Source organism: Vidua chalybeata, chromosome 9, assembly GCF_026979565.1.
Source record: "Vidua chalybeata isolate OUT-0048 chromosome 9, bVidCha1 merged haplotype, whole genome shotgun sequence".
NCBI lineage: Eukaryota > Metazoa > Chordata > Aves > Passeriformes > Viduidae > Vidua > Vidua chalybeata.
Window position 1 is genome coordinate 4,630,762 of NC_071538.1, and position 22,876 is coordinate 4,653,637.

The following is a 22,876-nucleotide window of genomic DNA, read 5'->3' on the forward strand; positions in this document are numbered from 1 at the left end:
CAGGAAGGGTCCCGGAGCTGCAAGAAATGCAGCTAACACCCTTTAACAAATGCATTCTAGCACCCTTTAACAATTTTTAGCCATAAAAGAACTGTTCCCTCCATGGTGGCTTATTTTATTTAAAATGTTTTTCGTGAGGAGCCTTGTGGAATGTTTTCAGAAATCCAAATAACTTGAAAATTAGCTGTATGCCCTCATTTTCATGTCTTCTGGCTCCTTGGGAAGTCTTCAGTAGTTCTCTGAGCCTTGACTTCTCTTTACAAAAATTATACTTTCCAGTATATCACATATTCCAAATCTGTCTCCATTATTGTAGTTTTCAGTATTTGCAACATTCAGAGGGAAGGTCAGCAGTTTTATGGATTTTCATCTAAATTATTTTCAAAAATTGTGAAAATGCTTATCACCTTCAAGTCTATATGTGCATAGAAGACTTAGGGAAAATATGCTATTAACTCTGCATATTCCCTTCCTCCTCTTGGCCTTTAGACAAAAAATTCTTTTTGGCATCCATACTTTTTTGCAAATTAATGGTCAAACTCTTTTATGGCCTGCCTTACTGTTCTTTCACACTTAACGTGCCAAATTTTGTGATCCTTTATAATTTACTCACTTGAACACAATTGTTCCCTATTTTGATAGGTTATAGGAATATAGGAATAGTCCTCCTTCTTAGTAGCTACTGCCCTTTTCATTCCATCTAGTCCTGGTGACTTCCTTCTGCCATATCTCAGGCCCTTCAGAGAAACATGAATATACAAAGATGATCTGCTCTGTCTCAAAGTGGTCTCCTTACATAGCCTTCTATCTATCTGAATAGCTGTCTTGTAGTTTTTAGCACTATTCTAACATTTTGTATTCTTTTTAGCAAGTTTTCTCTTTATTTAGTGTAGTTTTAAGTTGTTCCTTGGTTCTGGTAGTCAGAATCAAGTAAAAAGTTACTTCTCCTGGAGGATATAAATACTATATAAACTGTATAGTATAAACACAATATAGACATTGTATATGCTCTGTACTATATATATTTTGCTCTGAATTATATATATATGCTCTAGATGGTATATATTTTATATATATATATGCAATATATAATACGTGATACATATATATCTTACATATTTATTTGTAGAACAGGCTATACTACCTGTATTACCTATGTTTTTTATTGTTGAGATTCCAATATTCATTCTTGAAGGCAGGCTATTGTTGTGGTTTGACACTGGCCCAATGCCAGGCATCCATGGGGCCATGCCAAACCAATACAGCTATAGATATAGATACATTCATCTGCACAAGGGGAACAGAAGAACACTGAGCTGTAGAATAATAACTGAAGCTTCCTCAAGCCTGCTACTTAGGCTCTGACTATCAAATCCGGTCATGCCCTGCTACCTTTAGGTTGCCATGCCTTATCAGAATGAGCCAGAAGACATTAATACACTTCCTTCCTTCTTACAAAGCAGTCCTAGCTGCTTTTCTCATGTTTGACTCAGTCTTTGACACAAGCAGATCTTCTGCAGGTGAGATTGTCTGAGTTGTTTTCCTAGTCAACATCACTGAGATGAAATAAGAATTTCTTCTTAGATAGCAAAGTACGTCAACCCTTTTCCACATCAGGTATTTACTTCGGGTCCATTTCCTGGAACACAGACAGGCATCTTGGATAGCTAGGCTAGGTAAGTGGCCTAGAGGATAGGGAGACAAGGTTAAGAAGGAACTCTCATTAAATTTGTAGACAACGAGCAGTGCACAGAATCATAAACCTCTGCCCAGGTAATACTCTGATAAAATGGGATGACTGAAGGAAGCAAGTACTCATTTGAAAATATAATATTTAAAAGTATAAATTCTAACAATTTAATATGTTGGGGAGGGGGAGGGGAGGAGGAATGACTCCCCCCAGTATTTCCACTACTAGCAGACAAAACTACATATGTGAAATTCAGTAATTATTGGAGCAGCTGGCTTGAATTGAGACCTCTAGGGGGTTTCATAAGGTCATAAATATGCCTGATTTAGTTTTCTTGAAACTAGCCGAGGCAGCTACCTCTACAAGACCTGATGATGCACAGATCATGTACGTAAGAGGCACGTAACCTCACTAATGCACAGATGATTGATTTACATTTCCATGCAAGCAGAGCAACAACTTCCATGATCTATGGACATTAATTTACTCATAAATAAATGAACCATGTGCTTTTGAGGTCTTAAGCCAATTTTTGAAAGGGTACCTTTATTTGCAAGCCTTGGAAAGTAACTTTTCCTCCAAAGCTCACGTCTGAAAATATAAGCAATGGCTGATAGGTGCACTTCTGTCATTTCAAAATGTTTTCTCTTATAAAATACTCTGTGTCTTGGACTTAGTGACAACAGACTAATAGCATTGTGACATCTATGTATAGTGGTCTTTTGCTATTGTGATGATTTGTGCTGTCACGACTGTAAAAGAATCTCAGCGATCAGACTAATAGCTCGTAAGTGGCCTTTGTCCCATTCAGATAAAACGCATGGAGGAGGATGTCAACTGAAGGAAAGTTTATAACCAGAAATGCGTATTTCTGAGGGTGTTTTTTGACTGCATCATGAAAATGCCCCAACCCAGGACCAACACACTTTCCCCGTTGGGGACAGAGGGACGGCTGTCGGTGAGCACGTAAGAAGGCTTCGTCCTCCTCCAGCCGCGGGAGCCCGTGCCGTCTGCTGGGCACGAGACCGCTGCCCGAGGGCGGCCCGGCCGGCCCGCCGCTCAGCACGGGCGGCACGGACAGCTCCGCCAAGGGAGGTGCTTCCCGGCGGGGCCCGGGCAGCTGCGAACGGCTCCAGGGCCGGCCGGCCGCTTCCCACCAGCGGCAACACCTCCGGGCTCTGCGCAGGGCACAGACACGGACAGGCAGCGCACCCGGCGGCGGCCAGCGGCGGTTGGTGCGGGAGGATGGAAACCACCCTGCCAGGTACGGCCCCGCCGGGTCCGGCCCCGCTTTCCCCGGATGCCGAAGTTGCCGCCGGCCCAAGCGAAGTTGGCGACACGCGACCCGTCCCGGCACCTCTCGCCGGCCCTCGGCACGGCCGCTCCGCCCGCACCCCCCTCCTCGCGACCCGGGCACCGGCACCGCCCCCGCGGGTCGGCGCAGGCGTCGCCGCGGAGCCGGCGGGACGGGAGGGTGGGCGTGGGGTGCGGGCGGTGCTGCTGGCGGCCGCGGCAGAGCGGAGCGGGAGACTGCCCGGCCGCCGCCGCCTCTCATGCCTTCACGGCAACAAAGAACGCGCTGAGCGGCAGGGGGAGGCGCCGGGCCCCTGGCTGTGCCCCGGCAGTGCCGGCGCGGAGGGCACCGGGAGACGATGGCGAGGAAGGGCGAAGCCTCCGCACATCTCTACGGTGAGCGCGGGGCACGGCGGGGCGAGCGCCGGTGCTGGGGCGGGGGCGGCCGGCGCCTGTACTGCCCTCCGGCCTGTTTACAGCGCGGATCCGCCCGGCCGGACAGCGGCGGCCAGAGGCAGACGGAGTTTGTTTCCCTTGGCGAATGTGGGGGCGCGGTGGCCGCGGGGTCCCCCGTGTCGGAGGTAGACCCCTGGACGCCGGAGCACCTGGCTCGGCCTGGAGCAAAGCAGGGCGATCGGTTCAGGGAAAGAGCGGTGGGCGCAGAGATGGGGGCGGGCAGACCTGGAGCTTCCGCCGCCGCCCTCGCCGCGGGAGCAGGTGCGTTGTGGCCGCTTTGTCCGCTCTCTGGAGCAGAGAGGGGCCGGGCGGCAGGTGCGCACGCCGGGCCGGGCCGGGCCGGGCCGGGCCGACCCGACTGTGGGATGCCTGAAGCGCTGTGCGGGGCCGGGGGCCGTGGGGTGCCCGGAGCGGTGTGCGGGGGCGGAGCCCGGCGAGCGGTGGTACCTGCGGGCTGCCGATGGTACCTGCGGGCTGCCGGTGGTCGCGGTGCGTGCCCCGGGAGCTTCCCGCTGGTCCTGCTAACCGGCGCCGCGGGAAGGTCACCGGGGGCAGAACTTCATCTGGGTGTTTAGGCTCTGCTTTAATTGCTCCTTGGAAGGCGATGTATTTGCGATGGGGGACACGGGGTTTGCAAAGCTGCTTAGCCTGTTTGAAGGTGTTGCTACAAAGCTGATTTCCTCTTCCAGTGTGCGCGATATTTCCGTGGCGAAACAAATGTGCAGAATGAGCAAACCCCCTTAGGACTGGTCTGCTGCTCCAGGAGCCCCGAAGGCCTCCAGCAATGAGCCGAGTTATGCAAAAACGTAAACGTGGCTTGGTAAAGCAGCCTTTGCCTCGATACCACAGGCATGCCGTGTGACATGTTTACACCTTGGAAAAATCTGGTTTTTAATTCACTGCCATGGTCTGAACCTTGATCTGACTAAATGAAAATCCATGGCTTGGCTTCTTTCGAAAGGGGTAAAGGGGGGAAAAAAATAAACCTTTAGGGTGGGAAGACAAGCCACAAGCTAAGGTGAAATAAAAATTGGTGAGCCTGAAATAATTTAACTTCTGAGAGAACCTTTTTCTACTTCTGTGGAATTCAAATGGTTTTGCAGATTACTGCAGAGAGAGTGTAGGCCTAGGATCATAGATACTCAGCGCTAATGGCAGAAAGAGTGGAAGTATTATTCTGGAAGAAGAGTGGGAACACAGTATTCAGGAAGGGAAAAATAGGTTTGAATAGAGTTCAGTAAGTGCTATGTATGCTTCCTCATTTGCCATTTGTAAGCAAGAACTCTCTAGTAAAGTCATGTTGAGTGATACCTAGTGTTTTACTGTCATAATACAGTAATCTTTTAAACTTCATTTTCAAAGCATGTTACATGGGTAAAAAAGGGTGAATCTTTTTATTCACCTTTAGGGAAGAAGGCAGCATTCTGAAGAATTGTAAAAATTTTGCTATTTGAACTGTTTCATTAGTGTGTTTACTTCATTTTAGTTCATTTACATGTATGGATATTAATAGTGGAAATGTTTATTGTGTTACTACATTAGCAGAAATCTACTCTTGTGTTGGGAAGCATCATTCTTTCCCTTGTTTGAGTCATAATGTTAAGGATTTATAAAACAGAAAGTGCAGCATTTTCAAATTGAGCATATATACTATAGTTTTCCTTTTAAATTAGGTTGCTGTAATAGTTATTCTCTTGACTTTATTGTCTTGTCTGCAGCTAGTTACTTATTAGCCTGCAGGTATATTTTTCAGAGGAATAGATGTCCTAAACTTCTTTCCTTGGAATCTCAAGGATTCCTCACAGCATTTATAAATTACAAAGGGAAATACTTCTCAAAGCTTTTTAACTTGTGTCATCAGTCTGATTCTTTAGAAGAGATTAGTCAAGTGCATGGTTTAGGAGTGGAGTTTTAGTTTTTAAGGGAAGCAGTACTTTTCTTTCATGTGACTGCAATATTAAATGCTGTCATGTGACTGTTGAAATTATTTTTTACTTCATTGTAGAATGAATGATTGTCCTATAAACAATTTCCTGTAGCAGTGAACTGCAGTTCAGTTTTACCTTACAAATGGACACTGAAGGCCAAAGGAGATGATGACATCTTTAACAAAAAAATTTTTCACTATTTTAAGAAACATTGAGAAGGCCCAATTTATTATTTCCAACTCAAATTCATCTAGCTTTTTTATATCTATGTTTTTAGATCTTCTCTAGGAAGAACTACTTACCCATTATTTTTTTTGCAAGTAATGGATGCAAACAAAACATGAGTTTATAATTGTGATTTCCTAGTTACTGCTGTGAAGTGATCATGTTAGATTTCTCCTAAGAAGAATTCTATTTTTTATGTTCCCAAGCTGGGGAAGTTCTGTTTCACTTGGGACAGCTTTTGAGGAACTGTGACACTATCAAGATATCATTCTTGTCACTTGGCCTGCATTTACCATTCTTAATTTTCTCCAGTTGTGTATGTGTAGCATGCAGGAAGGGCATCCTCAAACTGAGGAGAATAGGCTATTTAGCCACAGCAGTGCTGTACTATGTGGAAGCTATTGGCTGTGATGCTACTGCAGATAAAGCTTCCCTAGTTACTGCTGGTAAATCCTTGAATGTAATTCATTTTGCCTTCTGAGGTTCAAATTTCATACCAGTGGGGTAGGTTCATATAAAAAATGAAACTAGTTTTAACACTTTATTAATATTTTAATATACTCAGAAGTGTGGGAAGTAGTGAAGTGCAGATTCAGATGGCTTATACCTTTCTTCTCTGGTGTAAGTTTGGTCCACTTCATCTAGGCTTTGCTGTGCATGTTTTAGGTGGGATAAATCATTTACTCTTTGAGTAGATCTGCTGAGCCTAGTTAACAGAGCTTCAGACATACCTGATTTTGCCAGCATCCTAGTTTTACATAAAATGATTCACTGTGGAATAAACTTGGGAGGCTGGGCAGAATTTTAAGAGTTTTAAACACTTCATAATATGTTCCCTGTTGTTTTTTACTGCAGACAGGTCTTTTTGACTGAAAACTTTCTCTCTCAGCATGCTGCTTCCATGCTGCTTTTTTGTCTGGTTCTGTGGTAGTGTCCTCCACAACATCCTTGTCCCAAGAGTTACAGTCAATAGTTCAGTATCCAAGTGAGAACCAGTAATGAGTGGTGTTCGTGCTGAAACCAGTGCTATTCATTATGTACATCACCAAAATAAACGAGGTCAAGTTTATTTTGGTCAGGTCTGCACAGCTGCAGATGACACCAAGGTGAGTGGTTCATTTGCTACACTAAAAGGAAGGGATGCCATCATGGGGAGGGGGCATGACAGGCTTGAAGATCCACAAGCTGCTTGAAGCCAAGCAAGGCCAAGTGGAAGGTCCTACACCTGGGTCAGGTGATCTCCATTATCAGCACAAGCTGGGGCATAAATGGTTTGAGAGCAATGCTGCAGGAAAAGGACTTGGGATACTGGTGGATGAAAACTTGGCTGTGGATTGACAATGTGCATCTGCAACCCAGAAAGCCAATTGTGTCCTGGGCTGCATGAAAAAAAGTACACCAGGTTGAGGGAGGTAATTCTGCCCCTCTACTCCATTCTGGTGAGATCCCACCTGAAGGTACTGCATCTGTCTCCAGCATTCCCAACACAAGCAAGGCAGGGATCTTGGAGCAGGTCCATAGGAGGGCCTCAAAGATGGTTAACAGGCTGGAGCACCTCTCTATGAGGAAAGGCTGAAAGAGTTGAGATTGTTCAGCTTTTTGATATATATAAAGGGGATCTGTGAGAAAGATGGAGAAAGATTTTATTATATATATTTTTAACCTCTCTTTTTTTTTTCCCCTTTTTTTTCCCCCCAAGATTTCTATTGACAGGACAAGAGGCAATGGTTTTTAACTGAAAGAGGATTTTGGTTGGACGTAAGGAAGAAATTTTTTATCCCAAGGGTGATTAGGTGCTGAAACAGGTTGCCCAGAGAAGCTGTGCCTGCGCCATCCCCAGAAATGTCTAAGGCCAGGTTGAAGGGGACTCTGAGTAACCTGGTTGAGTGGAAGGTGTCCATTCCCATGGCACAGGGCTGGAATGAGATGAGCTTTAAGGTCCCTTCCAACCCAAAGCATTTTGTGGTTCTGTGAAAATATGAAAAGTACTCCATACCAGATATGGTCTGGTCAGTAAGTGAATAGGCAATGAAACTGGTAGGAATTAGGTAATACAATTTTTCCTCACCTAGTGGTCTAGCACTTTTTTCTATTTCTTGAGCCAAATTAATTACTGCATTTTCAAGTCCAGTTAAGATTATAGAGTATCTGAAAGTATCCAGGTTCTGCATTTGTTATCCTTTAGCACTTGAGTGTTGTACATCTTTTAGTTTATTGACGTAAGCAGAGCCATTCTTGGTAGTAAGGTATTGGCTCAGCCATGAACAAGGACAGTACAATCAGAACACCTCTAAGTAAGGAGATTATTGGAACTGTTACACATAGTTATACAATATTGAGTGGGTTATGTATAACTGTCACTGGACATTATCTAGAAAGACTCTAATAAGCTAGACTTCTTGTTGACTAATTAAACTTGGTTATATCTTTTAAAAAGCAGGATGCTAATACACAGTTGAGGGGAAATTCTACTACCATCCCAAGCCTGTATAGTGTATTATCATCCAATCTTGCATCTCTGCTTTTCAAAGTCTTTCCTGTTCTACTAGGCCTGTATTTCTCTACACTGTATCCTTATATTCGAGTCATAAATATCTCATTCTGCACAGGTTAATTAGTTGTTACTGTTATGTAATAAGCAAAAATAAAATAAATTGGCCATAATCATCTGGAGAGAAGAAAAAATGCCATTGCAGTTAAACACAGAAATGTGGAGGTGATTTAGTAAATTCGGTAACTGATCTTCACTTGGATATGAGAAAATCTGTTTGCTCTGCATTCACTCCTGAAGTGTAAAGGCACGTCACATTCACAGCTGCTTAACTGTATTTAGTTGCGTTTCCTGTTGCTAGTATCTGGCTCAGAGGCAGTCAGCTTTACAAAATCTGCTAATGTGATTCCTTAGCATCTGGATATTATGTCAGGGAGTCTGACATAATATTATTGTATAATAATCTAATAAAATAATACAGAGGCATCTAGCAGAATAGTGTAAATTACGTTAACTTAGGACTATTAAAGCACATAAACATAAGAGCTTTCCTGTTAGGTTAGGAACAAGGTGTGTTTTATGAAATAATACTCTGATTTGTTTAATACAGGGAAGATAAATACCCAAATTTGTTAACAACCTTACTTTGTTACAGTGAAGGTAAGGAAAATGTGATGGCTGTGTGCTGTACAACATATAAGTGAACCTGGATGTTTAGATTTCCATATGTGGAACGTGTACTGAATCATCTGGGACTTTGAAGAAGGTGTTTCAGTCAGAGGTTAAGGAAACAGTGAAGAAGTACCCAAGAAATCCTGGAAGAAAACTAACAGAAGAACCTTTCAAAGTTCTTTTCAACTTTATTTTCTGTGAGCACTTACTTGGGAGGTGGTGTGATACACAGAACTCAAAGTCCATGAAGATGGTGTGGGAAAGTGGTGACAAGTCTAATAAGTAACTGTGGGGAAAAAAAAAATTATAATAAACCTGTGTTTTATTTTTGCTAGAATGACAGGAAATAAATGCCTGGTGACTGTTAGAGTTAAGTGGATGTAGGCAACAGATCCCAACAGTGACTGAGTATAATTTTGGACAAAAGACCTGTGCAACCTAAACTTTATATGAATGCTTCTGCTTTTTTTTTTTCCTTTTCATATTGTCAGTCTAAATTTGTTGGTACCAAGCTTTTATGATACTGGAATTCCAGTCTCTGTAATTCACTTCACTCCAGGTATAGATATAAATAGCTTCATACCTGCCATTCCAAATAATAGAGCTGCAATCCACATGAAGCATCAAGAGTTTTTATCACATTAATCTGCTGTGGCACTTTGCAGCAGCTGGGATGCTATAAGCACCCAGAAATAAAAGTAGCCAGGAGGGAATCTCTCTGGCTTGTGGGATAACCCCACAGAGTCTACTGCTGATGTAGAAATTCAGTGCTGTCCACATGCCCGTATAAATTATGGGCAACTTCACGGGCAGAGATGGGATATATCTGACTCTTCCTTCTAACTAAGGGATATTTGCGTTTTTCCAGCTTCATTCTACATAAATGAAATCATCCTTTCCCTCCTAGATTGTGCTGAAGAGAACTGCACAAGTGACTGTACTCTTTGAAGGTACTCTGTTAAGCAGTCACTTTGAGGTCAAAGGTCTTCTGTTTTACTAAAACCTGGAATGATGCCTTTGATTGACCTCTGACATCTGCCAAGAAAAGGAAGTTTTGCCTAAAGCAACCCTCCTCCTAAAGAGGACCACTGATTAAGGTTCCCAAAAGATGTTTGGTGGGTTACTTCTTCAGCAGGAAGTCCCATGCTTGTACCTCCTTTAAACCAGTAGATATCTGTTAGAATATATGGTTTAGTTTGTACTTCTGATGTGGTAAGAGTGGGAACCCATTTGTACTTTAGGAGTGTGTTTCACCAGAAAGAGGAGCTCTAACATGAGTGGGCTGGGATACCACATAATTATCTCTTCTGCACAGCTGATTGTATATAGAAGAAAGTGAGTATTGCATGCAGATCATCTAGACTGGTACAAGCTGATGTGCTGTGAAATTTGGTAGCTGAATAAGTGTCCTTTATAATCAGTGTACTTTGAAATAAATGCATATGCTGAGTAATAACTCTGGTATTTATTATATAAGATTATTTGTAGTGGATATTACATTAAAATTAACTGTGTTTTTTCATCATTTATATTTTTCTATAAGAGTCATAATTTCTTGGATATGATCAGGTTGCTAAAAACTAGCTAAGAGTAGCAAAATTCAGTATTTATTTTTAGATTCCACCCACCCCCCGGCAGAATGATAAATAATTCCTATGCTGTGTTGCTTTATTCTGTCAGACAAAAGGCAATAAGCTGTATCTGTGAATGTGCCTTTTTGTTGGTTTCAGTACAATGCAATATCTGTGCTAGCATGTAAGCAACTGCTATAAACAGGGAAGTGATGTGCCCTATGACCAGTACTCTTGAACTCTTATAATATTTTCCCCCATAAGTAATTTAAAGGTTTGTGTAGGATTTGTGAGATAATACAGTTCTTTCACACGTACATATATATATGTATTTAAGTAAATATGTATATAATATGTACACATATATTGCTAACAGAATTATTATAACTAGGAATACATAATTTCATTTGGAAAGCAAGTAACATAATGTTACATTATATAGTATTTCTAGTTATGCAGTTCATGCAGAGCAGATCCTTTCTAACTTATGCTGATAGGCTTTTCACAAATGACTTAAGTGTTGTGGCAAGAGCCATGTAACACCAGTCCACAAGCTTAAGGTTAGCCAACATTTGGTCTTCAGTCTGAGGGAAAACAACCATCTTGGCTGCTGTCTGGAAGCTTATTTTGGAATTGTAGAGAGGATAATAAAGAGAGCTCAGCTACTGGAAACTTGGCTCTTTCTTCCAATCCTTTTATAATGAAAGGTTTTCCTTTCAACTGAGGGAATCAAAAATCTGTAGCTAGTGAATGAGTGGTTTGGGATGCTGACAAGCAGAATAGGAAGAGAGATCAGTGAAAGTTTCTTAACAAAGTGAAAGTAACCCCAAATCAAGTGAATCTGTAAGTGGAGATGGAAAACAAATAAACAAGTGCACTAGAATTCTGAGCCAATGACAGTCAATGAAGTTGTGTAGTACACCTGGAAATGTGGCTCTGCAAGCAGAAAAAAATAAATCCCTCAACTGCCAAAAGCTTTTTTCCAAGACTCTTCCCTGTTATGTACACTGTAACCACTGCCAAAATAAGATATATGAGAAAACCTACACATGTTGTTTATTTATGTTCTGTCTCCCTCAAAAGTATAAGAAAAATACAGTAAGAAAGAATGGCATGGTAAAGGAACAGTGTGGGGAAGTGTTTATTTTTTTCCCCATAGAGTGACTCCTGGGGGATGTGAATGGTCAATTAATGTATTTTGGGTCACCTGTTTTTTGACTTGTTTTAAGCTGTTGGGTCAGATCAGTTAGTGGACCAGTTAATGATAATATTGCACTCAACATGGGAATTAAAGTTAGTTAGATTTGAGTAGTCCTAATAGGCTGGCGCTGTGTGTTGTCTCTAACAATTTTCTGTTATACTTTAAGGCAAAGTATCATAGTTTTATGTCTGTACCAAAGATTATCTTTAAAAGGCACCCTGCAATGAATTTGCTTTAAAGTATTGAATTTGCCTGTATTGATTTCGCCTTTAAAATAATAAGTTGTAGTTGCCCAACCAAACGAAGGCAACTGAATGACAGTGGTCCTTAATACAGACTGCTGCTCTGCATTTGGAAAGATTCTCTTGTTTATGGGTAACGTTCTGCTTGTAGCCTGCATATGAAACTGAAGCCTCAGAATGAAACTGAAAAAGGAAGTTGCTTCTGTTCTCACTGTGTGACCCCAAGAGCCTTTCTGGAGCACATGTGGAAGGGTAGGACTGTAGTCTGTGTAGCTGTGCTTTTTTTGACCTTTCAAACAAGCTTTCACTGTCTTGGCCTGTCTGCTCATCATCTCACGCAGACCTGATGAGCACTTGCAAACCCTTGGGATAGCTGGGCACTATCTTAAAACATGTTTTCCTGATAATGTTAGGGCATTTTAACTTTGATACCAGTCATGATTAGTGTAATAAAGGGCAAAGCCACATGTGTTTGCTTTTCCCTTGCTGTGGTCTTGTACATGATTTCCACTTACAGGGAAGTAAATGGAATAAGCTGGGATTGGTTTACTTTTCACCCATGTCCTTACCTTTTCTTTTTCAAAGATAGATGAAAGCTAAATATTTTATTAGAAGATTAAATTATGTGCTTATATTTTTGTGGGCTATGTTTATGTTTGATGACAGCTACATATTCTGTTGTCTTTCTCTGCTGCTTTGGCTGCACTACAAAAGCTGTGGTAAGTTACATAGAGGTTACTCACAGCTTCCTCCTGACCATTTGACACAATCCCTCAACCAAATGCTGCTAATGTTACTAATGCAGATGCTTCTAAATAATTGTGAGGTTGCATCCATCCAAGGGTAAAGAAAGTTTATGCAAATTATTAGTATAGATGTCAAGTTCTTGCACTATAGCTGTTGTCATTACAGGCATCAATTTTGACATCATCTATGCATCTGGCATCTGGAGTATCTGCTTTGTCTTTCATTATTGTCTGTCTTTCTCTCTGTTCTATCAATCTGTCTTGTTACAAAATACAGTTTTAGTTTATCACATGATTCTTCATTGTTGTCTTCTGTTTTAGAGAAATTTTATGATTTTTCCCTCCTATTCTCACTCTGTTGGTTTCAGTTCTACATCAAAAGAAATATGAGCAAAAACCAAGGAATCTGAAGTTTTTTTCTGTGTTATATTTGCAGTGTATTTCACCACTAGAACTTTTTTTTTTTTAAAGGTAATTGCAGATTGCCAAAACAGAATCTTATTTAGAACACAAGATTTCTCTCAGGAGGAGTTTGTACTTGACTTGCAGCTGTGAATCCTCTGTAATGCATGACGGACCCCTGAAGGAAACCTGCCATTTTCTTTGGCACCACCTCAGTAGTGATAAACATTGATCAAGAAGTTGTTGGAGGTGATTTTGTTCATTTGTTTTGCAGCTTTCATAGAACTAGGTAGAAAGTACTTTTCAGCAGATTTTCTATACAGCTGAAACTTGTTTGCAAATCTTTTCCAAATCTTCTGCTGAGTTAATGTGCTGAATCTATAATAAAAGAAATATTTTGGCCATGAGAAAATCTTCCTTGGGAAGTACTGAGGGAAGAAGAATGCTGCCATGTACTATCACATTAGAAAAAGATGAGGAAATGCCTTACCTTTATTTGGTAAAGGAAGCCTCTTGTTTGTTAGGTTTTAATACTTGTGTGTTGCTCAAGATGGGAGACTTGCAGAATGTGTGAGAAGTTGTTCATGCTTCAGGACCATTTCCCAATAGCATTCAAAGCAATTGAAAATGTAATTGTATTGATACTGTGACAAAATGTCAGAATATCCCAGAAATAATAGGTCTAAATACCTAATGCAAGCTCTGGTTGGCTTGAATGCTATTCCTGGTGATGCACTGTGCCAAACCATTGAAACACTTCTATTCTGGAAATACCAGTAGGATGGAATGTGCACTGTGGGACAGTTTTTTTGTTTGAATTCTCAAGTGGGTGGGAAGTATTTGAAGAGTGGCCACTGCCATCTTTTTTTTTTAAAGTCTGAATGATGGCTTTTATATGTTCTGTGAAGACACATAGCTGCTTCAGTGTTCCAGCACAAGTTACTTAACAAAGTAGGCCTTAGCAGGGCAGGTATCCAAATCACAGTGAGGGAAACAGGGACCATGTCTTGGCATAAAATAATCAGCAAACACATAGTTAAAAGTGCTTTGCAAGACTATAGAGTCACTGGCAAACTGATTTAATTTTCAGATTTTTAGGACAGTAATCCACAAGTCAAGCATTTTTTTACTTCTTTTCCTAGCCTGTAGTGAAGCAGGAAGAGAGACTGAGAATAATTATTGGTATGTCAAAAAAAGCCTGGGATTGAAAAGCATTGGCTTCCATCCCTAGAATAGAATAGCAATTTGGAACAACCTTCTGGCATGTGAGACTAGAAAGTCAGTCTTCTGTGTCCTAGTATTCCCAACTTGTCCCATTTAATCTATATTAATGCTTTCAGTGTTTATAGAAGTTTTGATTAGATTTAGTGATTGAGATCTCTCACAAAAGGTACTCCAAGAAGAAAACCATTTGTTAACCTTCATTTTGTCTATTAATAATAGGAAAATACATGGTTGTGTTTCAGGTAATTTTCTTTCGGTCAGGTTCCTTATTGCATTTCCTAAAGCATTCAGGATATATATGTACTGTCATCTCATTCTGCATTTTACCAGTACACGCTCATTATCTTTAGGGTTCTGTCTTTGTTGTTAGCATTCAGGAATAATTTCATTAATGTATTATCCAGAAATCAAAATCAGTAAGTAATAACTTATTGTGACTATCAAATTCTCATTTATGCACAGTTTACTACAGTTATAGTTTGACTTTAATGGATTCAATGGATGGGCATGTACTGTTAACTAGAAAATGTTTAGGTGCATTAAAAGAAATTATTGCTGATGGTTAAGATTCAAGAAACAACTCTTTGTAAGTTATAATATGAATTGTATCTTGAAAACATGCTAGGATTTGAACTTCTTTCAGTTCACGCTTCTTAATTACAAAATTGCTGTGCTTTAGAGTCAAAATTTTGATTCAGAATTTGATTTTTTTGAATAGTTTATTCAATTTTGCAGCTGTCTGGATAACCAAAGTCCAATTTTAACTTCATGCTTTTAGATTGCCTACTAAATACAACTTGTGGTGGGCTTGTCTTCAGTGAAGGACATATGGATAATTTGCTGCTATTCCTGGATACCTGATCAGTCTTATAAACTCTCCTGCACTTATGCTACAGATTGTTCTTCAGTTTACCCTTCTGCATCATCTTGTTCCTGTTTCCCTTGCTTACCTGATTGTTGGTTTTTTTGTTTGTTTGGGTTTTTGTCGGTTTTGTTGTTTTGTTTTGTTTTGTTTTTTTTTATTTGTTTGTTTTGTTTTCTGAGAGCTTTTTAACATAAAATCAGTACTCTGAGATTGGAAGCCAAGCTTCTCCCACCAGGCAAGTGTGTCTCTCAACCAGTCCTGTTTTCCTCTTGGCTTACTGACAGTGATCTCAACTTTTAAATTACTGTCCATGTGGTTTGCTTGTAATAGAATACCATACGTCTGCTTCTTTTCCTTTTTTTTTATGCCCCTATTTCAGTTTATAGGTCACTCTCTTCACCTTAGGCGAGTCCAACCTGGGTTACTAGAGTAGAGAAAACCTTCCAGAATATAGTAAAAGGGCAGTCAAAAAACTTCTGATACTTACCTTTGACATCAGTTTCTCTAGCATGAGGTCTGCTGCTTAAAGCATGAGAGAAATTCAAAATTTCTTGCTATTTTTAATGCATATGTTTGCAGCTTTTCTTGGAATTCTGTAGTAATTGCCACACAAATTTAGGTTGCTCTTTAAGAACTCCATCTGTCTTATAAAAAAACAAATGAGAAGATACAATTTAGAAGCAGTAGAGAAAGATGGAGTTTCTGAACTATTATTTCAGACTAGTTCAAGTCTCATTCAACTTACAGGAAAGACTTAACCTGGGCTCTTTCCTGTGGAACCCATACAGATACCTGTCTTTAACTGAGCAAGTGAAAAAAGACTTGCAAGATTTAGAATCTCAACTTTCAAATTCATAATGCTGAATTATATGCAGGAAAGGAATGTATATCAAAATGAGTATTTTTCTTCTTGTAACATAAACAGTCTTTTTTTTGACATTTCCTTTTATTACAACACAGGATTGTTTCTACAAAACATCTCTCTTTTTTTCAAATTAGTTTCTGGTTACCTTATAATTTACAATACTGTTGGAATGTTGATTTCACTGTTCACGGTTATTTTCTGTGACAGGCTTCCAAACAGATTGATTCTTGACTGGCAAAATGTTTTAGGGGACATGAAGAGCTGATTTTGTTTTAATGGGCGATGGTGCAGTGTAAATGACACCATTTCAGAGGAGACTAGACAAATGCTACTGCTCACTGAGATATTTAATTAGTGCTTTTATTCAGGTATAGAAAGCAGATTTAGTATGCAGCAGTCCCTTTATTTGATTGCTCCTGAGCAAGTTCTGTGCTTTAGACACTAACTTGACACCTGCTTCTGCAAGAAATGGGTTGTTTCCTAGAAAGACTTTTCTCATAATGCACAGTGCTTGGTACAGTAGCATTGCAAGTCAGTTTGTGTACAGGTTTAGGAATCACTGTGTATCAGTTTTTACAGATATCTAGCTAATGTGAAATTTTCCAGACTTAGTCCATCCAAAATTATTCAAACAGTTTTCAGATCACCATTCAAATAATAATTTCTTTGTTGTAACACCTCATAATGAAATATATGGAGACATTGTTTTCTGCATTATTGTGTAACAATCTCTCATTAATTGTGTATGTTGGAAATGCCAACAAGTTCCTTTGAGGAATAAAAACCTGTAACTAATAGTGGATTATTTATTTGATAACAGTCCTAGGAATCGAACCTGGCTCAAAGGATGCAAACCAACTTAGCATAATACGTTGTTCCTTTAGAAGCCTATAGAAACAGAAAACATCAGTAGTCACAGTCCTCTTCTTTTATTTAAGAACACAGTAGGCTTTGTGTAAAGTCATGCTTTTGATTCCAGAGTATTTTCTTTTATGAAGACAAAATAAAGAATACAGTAGAAGTCTGTTTTTATTAATAGGTGAAAGAACTTGGAAAAAAGGGTGACTTCTGACCCTTACTAAGCAACTGTATTTGCTGAAATATATTATTAAATTGCATCTGCCTGTATTATAATTTGGAGAATATATTTACTGTTCCAGACACAGAGCCATTGTTAACACTGCTAAGACTACAGAGCACATCCTACAGTAAGTGGCAGAAGTCTCAGAAATGAAGGTAAAATAAATGAAAATGTGCCTGCCTGTTAAAATATTGCATCTAATTAACATAGCCTTACAAACTCTTAATTGTCACTGCATATGTAATGGTTCAGAAAGAGCCAGGGAGAGCTGGTGCTTTGTTCATTATACCAGACAGTATGCTGTACAGAGACTGTACAGAAAGACAGGCATTCATAATAATGTATTTTATGTACAATGTTAAATAAACATAAATTTTAACCTCTGTTAAAACAGCAATAGTCATGACTCACTAAATCCCCATCTCAATGGTTTTATTTCTGTATTCTAGTATCATACTGAATACTAGTAACCAAGTGCAAAAGTTGGTCACACATTTGGGCAGTGGGACTTTCAGTGAAACTGTGGGTGTGTTGCTATTGGACACGAAATGAGTACACAGAAGCTTGGTGAGTTCAAGAGAGAAAAAGAGTGAATTTTATTTCTGATTTCACAATACATAGAATTCTAAAAGTGACAGTGGATTGGAGGATGAAATTGCCACGTCTCCAACTACACTGGTCAAACTACCAGTCTATTAATTTTCTCCTCCTACAAAGAAGAATGCAAAACAATCATTATTCACATGAACAGTGTAAATAGAGAAATCTAGTAGAAATATGTAAACATTATCAGAAGGTTAAAGAAGTTTTATGAGAACTTTAAAACTTTCAAAAGAACTATAAAAGCAAACTTAACACTTTTAAAAATCAGGGCAACAGTGGGTGCTTGTTTCAAAGAATGCCCTTTGTAAAGGCAAAATAAGACATTTTCTAGCTTTGGAAATGCCTTGAACTATCAACATGTCATATGTTAAATTGTCCAGCTTTATGTAGTGTAATTTACCAGACACTGCTCTGCAGGCATCATCTATTGGTATTCAGGAATGTTTGGGTGAAACAATCCTTCAGCTGTTGTGGTGAATATTCTTTCGCGGGAAAATGTTTTACTGATGTTAAATATGCTTGAACTGCTGCTTCATTGTTCTTTAACAAAAATTAATTAGTCACTCTATATGTAACCATCCTGCTGCCAGATCAAGGTTTGCCTTGGCAGCTGGGCCACCAGACCAGTGCCGGGATCGGGCTGGCGGGCAGGGCCAGTTGTACGGTGCTCAGCAACGCCCGAGCGAGCCCGGGGCAGAGCTGAGGCTGGGTCGGTGCTGCGGGCAGAGCTGAGTCGGGCCGGTGCTACGGGCAGGGCTGAGGCCGGGCCGGTGCTGCGGGCAGAGCTGAGGCTCGGTCGGTGCTGCGGGCAGAGCTGAGTCGGGCCGGTGCTACGGGCAGGGCTGAGGCCGGGCCGGTGCTGCGGGCAGAGCTGAGGCTGGGCCGGTGCTGCGGGCAGGGCTGAGGCTGGGCCGGTGCTGCGGGCAGGGCTGAGGCTGGGCCGGTACTGCGGGCAGAGCTGAGGCTGGGTCGGTGCTGCGGGCAGAGCAGTCGAGCAGCCGCGTGGGCTGAAGAGGGCCGGGCGGCTCCGTGGCCTCGGGCAGGAGCGCGAAGCGGCCTGGGCCGTGCCTGGCGAGGGCACGGCCGAGCTGCGGCTGAGGATCGGCCCTGACTGAGGCCTGCTCGGCGCTGCACTGGAGCCTCTCCAGGGACGGCTAACGGGGGACGTCCCGTGGCCGTGTGAGCCCCGGCCTGGGGTAAAACAGAGAGCTCACAGGGCTTGGTATTAGCACTTTCTCACTCAGATGTGCACCAAAAGGGGATGCCTGAGGCGTAGAGCTGAACTAGGGCAGAAAATGTCTTGCTCTGCTTCCAGTTTTTCAATCTCTCTAAGCAAAAGAATGGTTTTATTTCAGATATGGAATGCGAGGAGAATGGTGGCGACACCCACAGAAGACGTGTTGCAGCAGCTTGTCATACAATAATGGCATCCAGGGACTTGTTAAAGAAACTGATTAAAATTTTACTAATTCTCCAAGCTATATAGGGATATTTTCTGAATGGTTTTCTGTCTTCTCTAGTAATCATCCATCATAGCTGGGTGCAGTTCCCATGCCAGATTCTCATAGACCATAGGACTAAGAGTTTCTGAAAGCTGTGTATTTAATTGTAGAGACAGTTTTACCAGAGACTTCGTGCTACTTTGTAAGACCATAAATTTGTGGCCCCTTTTCTCTCAGAATAAAAGACTGGGACTGAATATTTTTATATTCTATTGAAAAACAAAGTGTGAGAGACAGTAGTTTGTCTTGAGCGAATCAGGATATCTGGCTTACAATGTTTTTTAAAAATACTGTAACTTCTTAATGTTATTTTTAAAAGCAGAACTTGATGTATATACTTCTTTTACAGAATACTCTAATTTAATTTTTCTGGTTTTGAACTGACCTATGCTACAAAGCTCTTACTCAAATACTTCTACTTCAGTATAAGGAAAAAGTAATGCCACTTCCAGTATTCTATTTGCATCTAAAAGAAGTTTTAAATTTAAGTTTTAAATGGAAGGTTCTAAATAGGTTGTAATAGTTTTTTTCTAGTAAATACTTCTTAGTATACAAATCAATAGGAAATAAAAGACAATTTAAAATTCTTATATGTTTTTAGTTCTTAATGGAAAATAGTGACAAATCTATGAATTGTCTGCATTTTGTAGTAATTAATTATGTAGGACTAAGAGTCCATCTTGCAGAAAATGATAATAATTGTCAAAGGTCAGAGTCCACAGGATGTAAAATTTTTGTGGAATTTGAACCTCGTGCTAAAGGTTTAGTGGTATAAATTATGTCAGCCCCAAAAATGAATTGTGAAAGGCTATTGATAGTCTGCTTTACCCTTAACAATATATCATAACTTGTTCTGGAGCAAAAGGTTATCTTGTTTATTTTACACTTTCCATTTAATTTTGGTACCAGACTAATTTAATTTTGTAATAGTAGAGATGGGTTTTTTTTGTTGTTTAATGAAAAACCAGAAGACAAGCTAGAGGACTGGGCAATCACCAGCCATATGAATTTTGACAAGGGCAAGTGCCAGATTCTGCACCTGGAATGGGCAGCCCTGGATGTAGAGACAGACTGGGGAATGAGATGCTGGAAAGCAGTGCTGTGGAGAGCATCCTGGGATTGTGGTTGACAGAAAGCTGGAGTATGAGCCAGCAGTGCCCTGGGGCCAGGGCTCCGACTGTGCCTGGGGCACATCAGGCCCAGCATCCCCAGCTGAGCAAGGGAAGGGATTGTACCACTCTGCTCTGCACCCGGTCGGCTTCACCTTGAGTATTGTGTGTTTTGGTCACCACAATATGAGAAAGATATTAAGCTCTTAGAGATCATCCAAAGAAGGGCATCAGAGATGGTGAAGGGCCTTGAGGGGAAGCCGTATGAAGGGCCACTGAGGTCACTTGGTCTGTTCAGCCGGAAGAAGAGGAGAGTGAGGGGAGATTTCATTGCAATCTACAACTTCTTCATGTGGGGAAGAGGAGGGACAGACACTGATCTCTTCTCTCTGGTGCCCGGTGACAGGACCTGACGGAATGGCCTGAAGTCATGTTAGGGGAGATTTAGGGTGGGTATTAGGAAAAGGTTCACAGCACCAAGCCTGACAGAGTTCAAGAGACATTTGGACAATACTCTCGGGCACATGTTGTGGCTCTTGAGGATGGTGCTATGTAGGACGGGGTGTTGGACTCGATGATCTTTGAGGGTCCCTTCCAACTCAGTGCATTCTGTAATTGTGTAAAAATTATGTTCAAATTCCTATGTTTACCTACAGGAATACAGTTCTTCTTAAAAGTCCTAATTGTAAAAGTGAATTTGCCAGTTTCTGAATGTGCTCAGCAGGCACTTCCTGCTGAAGTGGAAGTGTCATACATCCGTACTACATCAGTAACAGGGTAGTGCACACTGGCAGAGAGTCCCCAAGACATGAAGAACCATAAGGGGAGATAAAACAAAGGTAATTGTCTTCAAAATTTGGACACCTGACAATTCATTGTCTTCAAGACACAAGCTGCATTTTTAAATGTTTAAAAAGGCTGTGCAGGGAGGAGGGGATAGAACCTTATCTTAGCATTCTGAGAATTGTGTCAGTAATACGGACTGGAAAATTTTGGAATTATGGAACAATTTGAGACGTGATAGCTATGTTCATTTTATATTGGACATTTTACTAACGTTATATTAGGATTTTGATATCTAGCTTTCAAAAAAAATTTTTTTTAGGTTTATTAAACAAATAAAAACAATAAAGAAAACAAATAAAAGCTCATTAAACAAATACAGGCAACAGGCAACCATTGACTGTTCTTGGTTAAATACACAGCTATTAGAAAAGGCCTGGTATACAGAGAAAGACATCTTCAAAATTATGCATTGCGGTCAAGGCTCTGATTACTGCAGTTTCAACGTGGCTTTTGTGAATTAGACACTAGTTTATTCATAAGGTTGTGAGTCTGACTGTTCTCTTGCTTCCAAAGTAATTGAATGCATTTGTACAAATAAAATAGTGGCAGATAGATGGTGTACACAAAGTCCAGAATAATCCAGCTCTTGTTTCATCCACCTGGCATTTTTATATGTAAAAAAATGTGTATAGTTGCACTTCTTTTCCTAGTAGCAACAGTGCTGTGTTGTGATTATAAATGGTAGATGCTGGAGTTAACACCCTCCCTCTGAGATTATAACAGTGCTATTTCAATGATTTATAGAAAAGATCTTGGTATGGTATCTGCATGCAGCATTTTATTGCATAAGAATAACTAGAAAAGGTTGCAATGATGTGTGGTGGTATAAAGCATTTGGGGTTAGAGACTCTGCTAGGAGAAAATATTGTTAGCTGTCATCTGTCATTCTAGATCAGCTGGAGTAAAGCAGACTAGAAACAGAAAACTGGCATTTTCTGATCCTTGGTAGGAAACATCTGATTATTTCAAAACACTCCTTTTTCTGGGTAAAGCATCGTCAAGACTGTATTTTAGGTGCTATTTTTTCTAAAGCATGAGAGTGTGTTCCAAGACCAAGAGTCCTTTCTAGCTGGATTAATTCATCAAAGCGTGGGGAAAAGGAAATATTTAACAAAACAGTTACATCAAACATAACTAACAGACAGAACTTGCTTTGTTCTAGAATTCATCCAGTCTCCTGGGCCCAACCTCACTTAGAAAAAAAAAAGTCTTGCCGAATAGTTGAGTTTGCAGAGAACTACTCTTCCCACATGTCATACCATTTCAGAAGTATCTTGGTAGCTGTGTCTTTGCTTGGATATTCCATGAAACTTGTTGCTGCATTAGCCCCAGAACAAGAATAAGAAATGGAAGCTGGGGAAAAAAAGAACAATTTCAGCTCCAAAGAAGAAACTGGGGGAACAGCTGATAAGCACATTGAAATGGCGACCATAATGAAGTGACCCATAATATGTGACCCACCATAATATGTGACCCAAACTGCTGGGAATATTTTGTTTGTTGTTCAGAAAACTGTAAGACTTCCACTAGCTATTGGTGTTTTTGATCGCATGGCAGAATTGCAGTTCATTAATAATTTGCTTGTAATACATTAACTGCATACATTTTCAGTTCCCTTTCTGAGGGTAATTGTTTGACAACTGGTATATTTCAATACCAGCCTAATAGCCTGTGCTGTCACTAATATTAGGAGAATGTTAGATGTGGACCTTCGGCATGAGATTATATCATGCTGGTGATGTTTTTTCCTAATGTTAAGTGAACATGGACAGCATATTAATTGTACAGTCACCATAAGGAAAAAGTATTGCACAATCTTTGGACAGATAGTCATCTGGGAGTATGATGTGTTGTCATTCACTTT

At 40.5% G+C, this 22,876-nt stretch overlaps 1 protein-coding gene across 4 annotated transcripts in view; it reads left to right on the plus strand.

Annotated features, from left to right (window-relative positions):
- The first annotated feature begins 2,535 nt into the window (after positions 1-2,535).
- The window catches only part of SLC44A5 (solute carrier family 44 member 5), a 62,171-nt gene continuing 41,830 nt past the window's right edge, over positions 2,536-22,876 (plus strand). The window contains exons 1-2 of one of the 4 annotated variants that reach the window (XM_053950371.1): positions 2,536-2,656; positions 2,877-2,954. In XM_053950371.1, the coding sequence (XP_053806346.1) occupies positions 2,936-2,954 (19 nt within the window). In that variant the 5' untranslated portion in view covers positions 2,536-2,656; positions 2,877-2,935. The other 3 variants (XM_053950370.1, XM_053950369.1, XM_053950368.1) reach the window with 3 other exon arrangements.